The 14365-nt window shown below is 43.5% G+C and overlaps 1 protein-coding gene across 14 annotated transcripts in view; it reads right to left on the bottom strand.

Moving 5' to 3' along the window:
- The window catches only part of LOC308133581 (plectin-like), a 126754-nt gene that overhangs the window by 9599 nt on the left and 102790 nt on the right, over window positions 1-14365 (bottom strand). For 10 of the 14 annotated variants that reach the window (XM_080501026.1, XM_080501015.1, XM_080501016.1 and 7 more), the window contains 20 exons: window positions 13896-14050; window positions 13475-13805; window positions 12526-12603; window positions 12258-12419; window positions 12041-12145; window positions 11849-11944; window positions 11637-11762; window positions 11402-11554; window positions 11169-11323; window positions 10950-11076; window positions 10166-10349; window positions 10014-10037; window positions 9422-9579; window positions 8509-8684; window positions 8278-8416; window positions 7831-8187; window positions 7661-7744; window positions 6824-6928; window positions 6633-6731; window positions 1617-4970 (listed from right to left, as the gene is read on the bottom strand). In XM_080501026.1, coding sequence (XP_080357152.1) covers window positions 1617-4970; window positions 6633-6731; window positions 6824-6928; window positions 7661-7744; window positions 7831-8187; window positions 8278-8416; window positions 8509-8684; window positions 9422-9579; window positions 10014-10037; window positions 10166-10349; window positions 10950-11076; window positions 11169-11323; window positions 11402-11554; window positions 11637-11762; window positions 11849-11944; window positions 12041-12145; window positions 12258-12419; window positions 12526-12603; window positions 13475-13805; window positions 13896-14050 — 6168 coding nt within the window. The remainder of the gene's footprint in view (window positions 1-1616; window positions 4971-6632; window positions 6732-6823; window positions 6929-7660; window positions 7745-7830; window positions 8188-8277; window positions 8417-8508; window positions 8685-9421; window positions 9580-10013; window positions 10038-10165; window positions 10350-10949; window positions 11077-11168; window positions 11324-11401; window positions 11555-11636; window positions 11763-11848; window positions 11945-12040; window positions 12146-12257; window positions 12420-12525; window positions 12604-13474; window positions 13806-13895; window positions 14051-14365) is intronic. The other 4 variants (XM_080501021.1, XM_080501022.1, XM_080501027.1 and 1 more) reach the window with 2 other exon arrangements.

The following is a 14365-nucleotide window of genomic DNA, read 5'->3' as shown; positions in this document are numbered from 1 at the left end:
TAAATGGTGATTAACTTATAAAAATGCTGCACGCTGCTTTACTCACACCAAGTAGTAAATTTTACGAATGACGGATATCCAATGTGTTAAAAATCCTGCATTTTCCATTGCTAAACCATACATGACATTTTTTGATGAGTAACAAAGTCTAATCGAGATCACAAGTATAGTAAATATGCCACTAATGCTCTTTTGTGTGCAATTTCTGTCTTTATTGCATCATTATCTTTCTCTCTCTTTTTTTTTACTAAAATGCAAAGTTGTAAAGATTGTGTTTTATTTAAATTAATTATGTTTCTACCTCTATGTGAGGGCAAGAGCAATCTTGTCCTCCCTTTTTCGGCCGGGTTTGCACAATTGCATTTTCAAGTGAAAACAGCACTTTAGTAGAACTTTGGGTGTCCAATTACACTACATTGGTGCTAAGAGTCACTGAAAACAACTTTTTTAAAATGGTTCCCAAAGTAGAACTTTTCAGAAATGCACAGTCTCTGTGGAATTGGGGGGAATTAAAACTTTTCAGAAATGCTCCTACTGTGCCTGTGTGCCACGGCCATAGGAAACAGTCGAGTTTTCGCAAGTAGATGGACAATAACAATGTTGGCATCGAGAGCGTCATTACTCGCAGTCCAAATTCTCCAGGAACTTGGTGGCTTTATAGTTGTGAGTCACCTGTAACAAGAATCTAACTTTGTATGTTTATAAGGATGCCCATGTATTCACCATTGTTAGTTTTTAAAACATATTATTCTCTGCGCACGCATGTCAGGTTTGATGACAAAAACAACTGTGCCAACCCATGGTCTGACATGGTAACTCCATTGTTTTTAGAGTTTGTCATGTAAATGCAAAAATAATCCGTTTTCACTTGAAACATTGTCGTGTAAACGGGGCCTTGTACAACTACCAGCTCATCAAAAACATTCCTTTCATCACAACTTACTCCCTGCCTGTAACCAAGTACAATTTAAGCATTAGTAATAGTGGCTGTACGTTACTTTAAGATTTTTAGACACATTCCAAGGTAAATTAATTGTTTTAGCTAATGTTGACTTGTCTTTGTGCTTATTGGACAAATATGAATGCATGTATTAGCTGTGATGACCACAGGTCCACAGGATCTCACAGTATTGACAATGTGTATGTTTGGAGGGATATAACTGTGAAAGTGAAGTGTATGATGCTGCTAAAATAAATTAGGATGAAAATTATTTAAACTAAGTTTTGACTGTTGTAAATAGCTAAATGTGATAAACTTCAAAATGATTTTGTTGAGTGGCGCCCCCCTCCCAAAAGAAAAACAACAAACATTTGAGTTCTGAATGGCAACTGAGATTTGAACCTGTAAGGAATGAACATGAAGTGCATTTTCAAATTAATGAAAGGAGAGAAAAATAAAACATTCCAGGATTTGAAGGGACATTGGGATGCAATCTGCATGAGCATAGTGCACTGTAAAAAAAAAAATGAAAATCATATTCAAAATCAAAGATATAGTTTCATGATTAGTACATTCAGAGATTGGGATAGAGGAAATTTAAAGAAAGAAGTGGGTTAGTTCTTAGATAGTCAACAATGACATACGCTACTAAGTTATGCCATTTTTGACACAATACCTCTTTAGACTTATTGTGAAGTTCTTCAGCCTCCGTTTTCAGCCTAGCCTTCTCGTTCTCTAGGTCTGCGATAGCTCTGCGTAAATCCTCAGCCTCTTTGCTGGTGTTCTGTCTCTGGACTTCCAGCTTTTCCACTACTGTATTTTTCGCTTTGGTGGCAATTTCAGTTTCATGTAAACGGGCAGCGATCATATCTGCTTGCTTCTTGAATTTCTTCGCCTCCCCTTCAGCCTTGGTCTGGGCATCACTGAGCTGTGAAACCTGAAGTTTGAGTTTTTCAGCTTCAGCTATGATTTCCAACTGCCTCTTCCTCTCTGCTTCGAGCGACTTCTGGAACTCCTCCGTCTCCTCATCCAGACGCTGCTGCATGAGCTGTTTGTCCTCCAGCAGCTTCTGTGCCTGTTCCTGAGCCAGGTCTTTCTGCTTCTGGAGCATCTCTGCCTCGGCTTTAAGCCGAGATGCCTCCTGTATGGCCTGCATTTTCTCTTTGAGCATTTTCTCTGCCAGAGCACGTTGCTGGTTGAGATCGTCTTCTGCGATCTGTCTCAGGCGTGCCGCCTCTTGGGCTTCTACACTGAGTCGAGCGGCATCCTCGGCGAGCTGTTTCATATTTTCAGCCTCATCCGCAAGAAACTTTTGTGTGTTGTCTTTGTCTTTCTTGATGAGGCGCTGATTTTCATCCTCAATTCGGTTTTTCAGCTTGAGCAGTTCCTCCATCTGAACTTTGACCTTGAAAAGCTCCTCCTCCACCTGGGCCCTTTGTTGGACGGCGTCGTCGACCTCGTCCTTGAGGCGCTGCAGCTCATCATCCAGGACCGCTTTCTGTTTATCCGTTTCGTCAAGCTGAAGTTTAACCTTCGTGAGCTCTTGCTCCACTTGGAACTTCTGTTTTAAGGTCTGCTCGGCTAGTTTCTTGTGCTTCGCCATTTCAGCATCGGCTTGTTGCTTCTGCTTGACTGCCGCGGCTTCTGCTTGCGCTCGTTTAGCGGCCTCAAATTCGGCATCCTTCCTCAGGCGCTCAGCATCTTCCTGGGCTTTTGCCTGGTTTGCAGCTTCTTGCTCAGCGGCAGCTTTCTGTCGCTCTGCATCCTCTGCTTGCTGTCGGAGGAGAGCTGCCTCCCTCTCTGCCTTCTCCTTGGCAGCCTCTGCCTCTTTGGCAAGCCTCTTGGCTTTCTCATACTCATCCTTCAGCTTCTTCTGCGTGATGCTGTCTTCCTTCTGCTGAGCAAGGACGCTCTGGACTTGCTCCTCAGCTGCATTGCATTTCAGGGCTGCTTGCTGTGCGGCAACAATCTGCTTTTCAGCCTCTTGGTCGGCCTCATCTTTCTGCTTTTTGGCTTCTTCTGCTTTCTTCTTCAGACGCTCAAGCTCGTCCTGGGCTGCCTTGCGTTGTCGGGCTGCCTCTTCCTCTGCAGCGGCAATCTTCTTGACCTTGTCCTCAGCCTCCCTCCGTCGTTTCTCCTCCTCGAGGACAAGCTGGCGAAGTTTCTCTGCCTCCTCCTCCGCTCTGAGCTTGCTTTGTTGAGTTTCATCTGCAATGTTCTTCAGTTTATTCAGTTCCAGCTCGAGATCAAGCTTTCCAGATGACGCCTTTTCAAAGTTCAGCTTAATAATTCGGATTTCTTCTTCAACAACCCGTCTCTGTTTGAGGGTGTCATCTACTATCGCCTTCTGTCGTTCCATTTCGGCTTCAGATGACTTTTTGAGTTGGATTATCTTTTCGTCGATCTCCTGCTTGTGCTGGTTGGCCTGGTCTTCAAGGGCTTTCCTCTGGTAAGCCTCATCTTCAGCTTGCCGACGAAGTCGCTCGTTCTCCGCCTCTTTCTCTTTCAGGGCAATTTCCGCTTCTGTTTTCAAGCGTGTGGCATCACTTATTGCAGTCAGTTTTTCTTTGAGGATCCTCTCGGCCTCTGCTCTCTGACGTGCCGCTTCTTCTTCAGCAATTTGCCTCTGGTGTTTGGCTTCCTCGGCGATGGCTCGAAGCTTGCTCGCCTCCTCTGCAAGGTCTCTCATCTTGCCAGCTTCTGCCTCGAGGAGTTGTTTGCTTCTTTCAGTGTTGGACATAGTCTCTTTCTCCGCCTTACACTTGAGCTGATAAAGCATTTCCATTTCGCTCCGAACTTTGGCCAGCTCATCCTCCAACTGCTTCCTTTGTTGCTGAGCTGCGGCAACTTCGTTTTTCAGGCGATAGAGTTCATCTTCAAGGAGGGATCTCTGCTGCTCTGCATTGTCAAAGTCTGCGCGGAGTCGAATGAGCTCTTGTTCGGCAGCAAGTTTTTGCTGAGCTGTGCTCTCGGCAACCTTTCGCTGCCTCTCAAGCTCTTTTTCTGCCATTTCTTTCTGTTTTAGAGCAGAGTCCTCAGCTTTAGATCTCTTTTTGGCCTCACGCTCTGCCTCTTCCTTCTGTTTCTCAGCCTCTTCTTGAGCGAGGCTCTTCTTGTGAGCTTCTTCCTCAGCTTGGAGCCTCAGGCGAAGTGCTTCATTTGCTTTCTGTCTCCATTTCTCCAGCTCTTTTTCTGCCTCTTCTCTGGCATCTTCTGCATCCTCCTGTTGTTTTTTCAGGCGCGCTGCTTCTTGTTGCAGTTGAACAACGGCACCGTGCTCCTGCTTGAGTGACTCCTCGAGCTTTGAGGTCTTTTCCACAAAAGAGATGTGTCGGCTCTGGAGCTCAGCGGCGGCACTCTTCTGAGCCGCCGCTTGAGCGACCTGGATTTGTCGTTCCTTTTCGACCTCTGCTTGCTTCACCTGTCTTTCAGCCTCTTCGGCCTGCATCTTGAGGTTTTCGAGGTCCTCCCATGCTTTTTGTTTTTGCTTGGCAGCTTCTTTCTCAGCCTCGGATTTGCGCTTGAGCTCCTCCTCAGCCAAGCGCTTTTTCTGGGTCTCTTCATTGACTTGTTTGCGGAGCTTCTCGGCCTCTTCTTGGGCGGCCTTTCTCAGTTTCTCAGCTTCAGCTGCTCGGTCGCGAAGTTGCTTGAGTTCTAATTCGGCGGTGGACTTCTGTTTCACTGTTGTCTCCAGCTGAATCCTGATGAAGTGGATTTCCTCTTCGATCTTGGAGCGGCATTGAAGAGCTTCCTCCACTTGTTGGGATTTGTCCTTGATCTGCTGCTCAGAGAGGTTTTTGAGTTCATGCAGTTCCAGCTGGACATTGTGCTTCTGCTTTTCTGCATCTACGGCAGCGATTTCTCTCTTGTTCACTTCTTCCTGCATCCTGAGCTTCAGTTCTTGGGCCTCTTTCTCAGCTTTAGCAATGGCCTTTGCATGAGCGTCAGCTAACTGCCTCTGTTTGTCTAACTCGGCCTGCATCTCGGCCATTTTTTTCTGCTCTTCTGCTTTGAGTTTCTCTGCAGCTTTCTGCATTAGTGGAAGCAAATGGTAAAGAAAGGATTATAATCAAGCATGACAGGTTAAAGGCAATACGTTACATTAATCAGCTCACGACAGTGTGAATTCAAATTGTAATTACGACAGTAATTACATCAAAAACACACTGCAGCCAGAGCATTTTAATGTGCGGTATTACCCAAGCAATGTTATTGTTAAAATTAGCTTCAAGATTAATTAAAAAGATCAATCACTAGATGCAAAATTAGATGCACATTCATTAATGATGTTAAATTCACGATGCAATCAACATAATTCAACAAGACAATACAGGAAAAAATAAATTGAGGGTGAGGATGTAATGATTCATGTATGGAAACAAAGTATCACTTCACAACACAGCAAGAAAATCATATGGCATGCATCTGTAGCTGTAGCACTGATCAACGTAGCACTAAATCATAATCTACACCTTAATACCAAAATCAATGCTAAATTAGCCGATTGATTCCCACACATAAATTTGCAATCACCACTATGTTAATTATTCTTTAAACTATCTACATGGGCAGTGTGGGAATATTTGTTCATTCAGTTCAGTATTTTGAAACAGTCTGATGTTAAGAGTATTATTCACACCACTCTCTGGTTTTTAATCATCTCTCATGCTTTGGGGGTTCTTTAAATCACTGTATTCGACAAAGAAATTGAGAGGAAAGTCAAAGATAAAGGGTTCAGGTTAACTGAGTATCAGTAGGTGAACTAGCATCTGTGATGAGTTCAGGGAGCAGGCTGGCTGGCTAATGAAGGGATATGCTTCAGATAAAGACATTAAACAGTATGAGCAGGTCTTTTTTGTTTTCTTATCCCAAAAGCAGCAGTGAAAATAGAAAATGAAGGTGAAATGGAAAGGCAAAATGAAGCGAGATAACGATGTTAGGATGACAACTGGAATGAGGATTATTTGGCAGGGAGGCACTGTAAACACTGAGAAATTTACCTCTTTAATGCTCAGACAAGTTAAGCATTCATCATGGCAAAGCACTGGCAGGCAGTTTAGAGAAGCAAAGAAACATAAACACCGGTGTTAGGAAATAATGTAAAACTGGAAATTTTCATTTTAATGGAGGGGGGAAAAAAGAGCTGAAGACCACGACAACCAGGCTCAACCGGTTGTTATAAACCTTAGGGAATAAAGAAGGAAAAAACTGAAAGGAGTGAAAAAAAGAACCCCTAATTCTGAATCTACAACGGCACAACAAGTGGAATGGATGAATATGGGTCCTCAACACGTGAATGAACACACAACAGTGTTGTACTGTATTTTTAGACATTCAGAGCAATGGTCACTCTGAAAATATGGTGTATCTCATGTATTTGAATACATTTGTAATAAAACTGATCAAAAATGTGTGAGGGAAGCATTAAATATGCTTCTCTCTAGCTCAGATAAGCTACAGCATGCCAATGTTTCATGCGTAACAAGTGCAAAGGAACCGTTTGTCACCCGTACATTAATGTGACGTGTGTGTATTTGTGTGTGTGGACACGAGGCACATCAGAGAAAAGTGTGTGCATGCGTGCAGTCGATGGTCGGCGAGTGTTTTTGTTTGTTGGTCGGTTATTTGTTTTGTTGGTTAGGTTAATGTTAGAGTTTAGCTTGTTTGGGATCCTCAGCCAGTTGTCACGCACCTCCTCGTTCTCCAGGCGGCGCTGCGTGTCGGTGATGAACTTGATGTACTGACTCGTCAGAGTCATCAACTCGCTGTAACGCGTCCTCAGTGTGACATACTGATGTAGGAAGAAACAGACAACACAGCTTAACATTGTCACACACGGACAGCAAGTAATACAAATAGTCACAATTCTTTTTTTTAACCCACTTCCTGTATAATATTGTCAGAGGCAGAATCCAGTTTGGTTTTCTTCAAGGGAGAAGTGAGAGGTTCCACGTGAGCTTTGTAGGCAACCAACTGGAGCTCATAGTCCTATTAGAAAAAAGAAAATGCCCACATCACCAGTGATGCAAGAAAACAATTCTTAAATGTTACCAATGACCCAACATTTTACGTTTCGGGTGTCAAACGCTTTGTGGGCACATACAGCCAAAATGTCATTTACATTTTAAAGATTTTTTTTGTTGTGGCGCAGAGTGTACATGATGAAAATATCTATATTATAAACAATTACAACTACTACAAATGACTACAATCTCAACATGAAGCCAATTTTAATGATACATTCTGATGCAAAAAAACAGTGAAATGTCCAAAAAATCCTATAGCTGTTATATTATACATGTTTTTGCAAGCTCATGCTGGCTAGTTTGCTTGCAGTAATTTCTGAGATGTCTGAGCCCCATTTATACAATATTTTTGGGTGTTTTTGAAAACACCTCATGGTGGAACTTTTTCAAATGCTGCTATTGCACATGGCCGTGTAAATTCTTCTTCTGCACATGTATGATTTGATGGAAAGTAACAATGGCAGCCTCCAGAGTGTCATGACCCCCACTCCATATTCTCCTGGCACTTGGTATTTATAGTTGAGTCACCAGTAATTGCAATCCAACTTGGCATAAAAACTGCATTGTTTTTTAGTTTTTCTTCCCTTTCTGTGTAAATGAGCATGGTTTTCAAAACATGCCATGTCTGCGACTCTCTAATTTCGGCCCACGGTTCTTACGTTTGACGCGCCTGGTTTAAGTAAGACAGTCCTACCTTGATGGCATCAATATATGCTTTGGCATATTTTTGACACTCATCCACTTTGTCCTTGTTCTGTTCGATCTCCTCCAGCAGTTTCTGGAAAAAAAAAGACATTTAAACAGAATTTGAGGGAAGCGGTTTTACACAGCACTACAGTTCATGTCATGAAATTCACAGCATACTTTCTCCTGGGCGAGTTGCTCTTTCAGAGTTTTGCTGTCAGTGATGGTCACAGCCTGGATCTTCTCCTGTCTCTGCTTGGCGTCGCCGATCCAGCGGATCAGCCAGTCGTAGCTGTCTCGGTAATAGCCGAGCTGGCGGCCGAGCTGCTCCAGCTCTCTCTGGCGCAGGTCGACCTGGGAGAACACGGCCTTCCAGCGGTCCTGGAGGCCAGACAGATGCTGGCGGTAGTGGTCCAGCTCCACATCCCGGTCGCTGTGGACTCGGGACATCTTGTCGCTCACGGTGGAGGCTTTCTTTAGCTCCTCTTCCAGGGAATCGAACACTGGCTGTTCACCCTCGGCCTCGACTCGCATTTTCTGCATTAAGCAAAAGCAAGAGAACCGTGAAAAACTACTCATTTAATCCGCAGCAACTCAAGACAGTAAGATATGTAAATGTTTTCTAACCTTGAGCTTTGTTCTGTAAGCCTCGACTTCCTTGACGTCACTGGGCACAGTGTGAACCTCACGCAGACAGTCCTCGTACTGCTTGAGGACTCCTTCTGCACCCTGTGTGTTCCTGATGACCATCTCAACAGTCTTCAACCTGGCAATGGAAACAAAGAGCCAATGAGGACGGTGGAAGGATGTGGGGAAACATAAATTTTGTCTTTAGAGTGTGTGGTCAGGGGATCTCACTTGTCCAGATAAACGGAGGAGAGATTATAGGCATGATCCATCTTCTGCACGGTGATTTCAAGCTCGGAGCGAAGCACAGGGGCCGAGGCAGACTGCTGGGATACCAACACCTCCTTTGTCTTCACAGACACCTTATCAAGGTCCTTCTTGAGGCCGTCAAGCTCCACATGGACTTTCTGTACAACAAATACAAGGCAAATTTATTTATGTAGCACTATTCAGATATAAGCCAATTCATTGTTTTACATGGAAATGAAGGACATACGTTAAAACAAAGCAAAGGAAAAGTAGTTGAAGAAAATAGTTACTATTATTTATTATAAATCCTGAGCAAATAATCATATTAAAGACCTGAAATCTGCTTCAACTGGTTTCTTCTGACTTTGGGAATATATTTTTTACTGAGACCTGTAAACACACCTTTACAAAAATTTTAAATAAATGTACAAACAAGTTTATCTACATCTCCGTTAGTCCTTCCATAGTCCTACAATTCTTGCAATAGTTTTCTAATGCAGCAAACTTTTGGAGGAATCTTTAAATTTTGCATGGGCCTGCTTTGGGGTTCTTGTTATGTGATGCAGCTTGAGGCACCCTTCAAAGTTTAAAAGCTTCAGATAGGCAGGGTGTGGTTTGGTTGTATTAGGAAAGAAGCTGGAAGCCATGAAATCTCTGCTCGTTGCACTGAACTCTCAATAACCTCGGAGCTGAAAGCAAATCCAACTCCCAAATGCATCCCCCACACTCAAAAACTACTACGACCGTAGCTGTCAGTATATTTCTACAACATGATGTATAATTCTGCTCCTCTGTTTTCCACTCCTTCATCTCCTCCTCCCTGCTGTGTAGCGTCTGCCGCAGTCCCTTGTATGCCGTCTTCACAGAAATCAAAGCTCAGCTTGGTGCGCAGTACCTTCTGATCCGTGGCTTTCTGGATGCATTCCTTCAGCGGGTCTTTTTCCACGGGTTTGCGGATGCGAGCCACAGTGCGTGACTCACAGTCCTCGATGCGCAGACGCAGATCCTTGACCTCGGAGAGGTAGTTCTTACACAGAGTCTCGTCCTTTTGACCTATGAGAAAGCAATTGTGTTACTGTCGAGAAGTTGAAGAACTCGATAGCAAAATACTGTGCAGACAAACAAACAAGAAACATTTTTTTCTCAATCTGCTGCGGTGCTGCAGTGCATTTAAAGCGACGTTGCACATGCAGTCCTTCATGAGTTGTGGTTGAAATGTGCAGATACCTCTGTTGCATACTGTACCGTACTACAGTACAGTACAGTATTGTACTGTTCTGGCTATTGCATGACAAAAAGCAAGGACATACAATTGCCACCTAATCGACAACGTGGATTTGACTTTCTGCTGCCAAAAAAAAGACAGCAGGAGCACACCAACATGCAATCACACATGGCTCTCATTTAAATACTGAGGCTTGTCAGTGACAATCCAATTCAGAGCTGAAAAGCGTGTCCACTCGGCAGCTTCAATGAATATCACTCACCTCTATGCCTAACAGCCATTTGTCCTAAAAAGTGAATTGAGGATTGTAAAGTTTCTGCATATTTTCTTTTAATTTTTATTTGTAGAGCCATAAATAATCAAAGTCAAGATGTTGTATTGAGAGGATGTGGGGAAATGTTTTCTTTTTTTTACCTTTCTCCATGGAGCGAATCAGGCCTTCGAAGTGCTGGGAGGAGTTGGTGTAGTCGTCCTCCACCTGCATACGGTCGTCGGCGCCGAAGAGCTGCGAGTCCTGGCTGTCGCGCATGAAGTCCTGGTAGTGGAGCTCCAGGTTTCTCATGATGAGGCGGTACTCGTCTGGTTTCATGGTTCTTAACTACGCGGGGAAGATCAACAAAGGATGGGGAAAAACAGGAAAGAGGGATAAGGAGGTTTGACGTAGTTGAACAGCTCAGCTCCTTCACCACGACGGACCGATACAATGACCGCAAAACTGCAAACGCCGCACTGATCCATTGTTGATCTCACACTCGCGCAATACAAAACAATGAAATAAAATTAAATGAAAATCAAAGTCTACGTCATAGAAGTCTAATTTCTTCAAATACTGAAAATTGATTTCTATCTCCATTATTTAACTAATTTAAGGTTGTGGCTAGCAATGGGATAAAAGCAGTTGACAGCAGTTGGCCAGTCCATCACAAAAAAAAAAAAATCACACTTTCACATGTAGAATGTTATGCTCACCAAATAAGCTATAACACTGTGGGATCAAAATGGAGCACCCAGTAAAAACCTGCGCATGCACAGGTAGAACATGCAATCCTGATATTCTCTCTATGAAGCAAGAGATCAAACTACTATGCTGCTGTGTATTTTGATGAAAATACAAACTTCAACTCAGTTATAAGCTACTAGTTTGTCAAAGCTCATAATTTTTCTCTCTTTTGTTATGTATATACTGAGTTCTACAAACCATGGTGATGTTCCAGGAGCGTATCTGAGTATAGTCTCTCATCAGGTACTGCCATGACAGCAGGCTCTTCATGTTTACGTGGAGCAGCTGCCACATGGACACCATCTGCTGATGACCGGAGTCCAGACTAGACCGGGACACAAATAGAAAACGCATTATGCTGGGCCTTCTTCACATTTACTGTCAAACATGCAGAGGCTGTGATTCTATGTCTTGTACCTGGACACGCTGTCCACAGCCTCCTTGTTGACTGGAGGTACCATGAAGCAGACTGATGGAACCACTGCCTCGTGTCCAGAGCGATTTAGGACCTTCCAGTTGAAGGGCTGGGAGTTGTTCAGAAGAGCACACTCATCTCCCTTATGGACGGTGATCTGAAACAGAATCCACACTCAGTTTTCTGGTGCTGGTGAATGATTACTTTTCCCTACATATGGGTAACTCTCTCCAACCTCTTGCTGCTTGAAGTCGCAGACGGCCTGGACGGGTAGTTTTCCCTTGACGGAGGTGGTGGGGTTGCGTGGTTTCAGCTGGATGATGGACTTGGCTCTCTTGTTCAGATTGGTCACCTGGCTCTTGAATTCATTCAGCTGTTCTTTCTCCTCCTGTTGAAAACAATTAATAAACTAGATTATAAACCCCCCCAACAAAACACCTGCTAAGATGTATATTGTCACATCTTCTTACCACAGCATCCTGCAGCAGATCCTCCAAGCGCGTGGCTGTCGTGGAACGATCGCAGCTGTATTTCTTTTTCATGTTCTCCTGCATCTTCTTCATCTTGTCCTGAGCATCTTTTACGTCCGCAAAGAACTGCAGAGTCGGGACATCGAGTGAGAACACATTCTGGACCTGAAGGAAACTTGGAGCAGTGTGTATTTCATCTGAGAGTTGCACACCTGGTAGTAGGCTGTGTTTTCCTTGAGATGAGCCTCGATGCAGCAGCACAGCTGCAGGAGCCAGCTCCACTGAGTCTGCAGGGCCGCGGTGAAGGCCTGGAAGAGACCGGGGAAAAAAACCAAAAACATACTGGATTACATTGGCGGCTCACTGGGAATATTATTTTTATTGTGTTGCTCAGCTGCACTCACCTCAACTGTTTTCTTGCCAGGATGTCCATCCCTGACCAGTTTGTCTCCCAAGGTCTGGATGTCATTGACCTTCCTCTCTCTCAGCTCAAGCTCTCGCATGAGACCCTTAAGAACCAAATGACAGAACCAGGGCTTTAAAGTAGGCTTTTACTCAAAGAATGGCAAGGGATGGAATTAACAGATTATGTTCTTCAGTGCTCCTCTTGTTAAAACCCACCGAATAGTTGTCTTTCTTGGCTGTCATGTTGGTGTTTCTGTCACTCCAGTCAAAGGTGACCTCCTCCTCTTCTTTGTCATTTAACCACATTAGTTCTTTGGTGGAGGCGCTGACGAAGGCGTGCAGCGCGTCCAAGTTCCTCAGGCGGGACTTGGAAGAGTTCTAAAGGAAAAGATTGGCATAAAGAATGATGGAAAGAAGTATTTCAATATGAACTGCCGAATGTAGAGAGAAACAAACAAAAAGAAACAAGGTTTTAAATACTAACCAGTAGTTTCCCATACTGAAGGTCCAGCTTTCCCAGGTATTCTTTGTATGAGGCCTTGCTGAGAGGTGATAATTGGCTCTGTTTCATAGGGGAGATGGAACAGATATTATTGAGAGGAAGGAAGCATGCACTGAAATCTACTTGAAGTTACAATATGTTCAAGCTTTCATTGTGTAAATATACAAACACACTGAAACAAGAAAAGCTAAGCAGCTAGACATGACTTATTTAGCACTTTAGAACTACTCAAACATTTTCCAGATTTTCTGTTGCTATTAACAGTTGTTGGGGAGTGAGTGAATTTGATTTCTGCTCTGTTGAGCTACTTAAAGTATTAATACAATTATAGTTTGCAGTATAATGTCAACAACATTACTTTGGCTGAGCATTTATTGTTGCTTGTGTGATTGAAAGACTTCAAGAGCTGCTTTTTTTCCTCTCATAAAAAACAGAAAATTTGCCATTAGTCTAGTAAAACTCAGCAAAACTTTGTAATCACCGCTTAGATAACTTGGCTAACTTTCTATTTATCCAAGATGGCAAACTGGACAATTTGGTGCAATCAGTTCTTAAAGTTACGGCGTTAATAAAGTTTCAGTTAAATAAGCTGTAACCTCAACAACAACCTAAAGCCACTTGTGGTTGTATTTTGAAAGTGGAACTACCTTTAAAAAACACCGTTTACCTTCAACTTAATTTAATCTCATAATAGTTATGAATTGCATGATGAAGTGAACTGATATTTGTTTTATACAAATTTGACCCAATATTGTTCTAAACAATCCAACTTTAGAACTGTTCTAATGTGAAATCTTACAGTTGAACTCCGGACATTTGTATTTGCTGTGCACAATCTCACCACACAAACTTCTGCAATTTCTGTTCAAACCAACAGTACGATGTCAGATTGTTCCCAAATAACTTTCTTCTGCTCTGATGAGAAAAGTACCTCATCGGCCTTGGCCCGCTCGATCTTGGATTTGAAGTCCTCCACAGTCTGATGCAGGCCTCGGTGGCTGCCCAGCTGGGACTCCACGGAGGGCAGATCGGACCCCCACTCCGCATCGTCAATGCGACGCTGGTTATCTTCCACCCATGCCAGCAGGTCCTGGACGTAGCGCAGGGTCACGTCGTCCAGTTCGGGCCGCAACTTCACGCCGGGCTGCTGGATCTGCTGGGCAGACTGTTTCAGGGAAACATTGGAAGTTGTCACCACAGTCTTCATGCGCAGGTTGTAGTCGCTGCGGAGGTTGACCAGGCGCTCGTGGAGATGGTAAACTCTGCGTATGACAAAAAGACGCAGAAATGTTAAGCAAATTCCATCTTTAGGTTAGATAAAGTTCGAAGTTTACCGACTTGGGTGCACCTACCTGCGGTACATTTGATCGGCCTGAGGGTGGCGCCCATCCTTGAGTACCTGCACGTCATTAAACAGCAGGCGGACCACGTCCTCTGCCTTGTTCAGCTCTCTTTCCACCTCTGCCGTGTGCTGAGGAGGTTTCCCTGAATTCATGAGACGGATATCCTGGAAGACATGTGGGCAAAATCAATTTCAATATCTTACTTTGATCAAGAACCAACACGGTGGTAACTGGCAACTCATTTTTGCAAAGGGACACATGAAAAATTTGCATGACTACTGATGGCAGTTAATTAAGTTGACTCATCTCCTGATAAAAAGCCGTTCTTAAACACAAAAACTGTGTAATTTTTTCTTTCTTATTCTTTGTCTTCAGTCCATAAGTAAATCCAAAATATATTTTTTCATTAATCGGCTCATTTTCCACAGTGAAACACCAGTTTTGAGGTGTAACAATTGCTCTGCTCGCCAAAGTGTGAG

This window comes from Blennius ocellaris (genome assembly GCF_963422515.1).
Source record: "Blennius ocellaris genome assembly, chromosome: 8".
In the NCBI taxonomy this organism is placed as follows: Eukaryota; Metazoa; Chordata; class Actinopteri; order Blenniiformes; family Blenniidae; genus Blennius; species Blennius ocellaris.
Note: the sequence above shows the minus strand (reverse complement) of the source record. Positions and strands in the feature narration are given on the sequence as shown.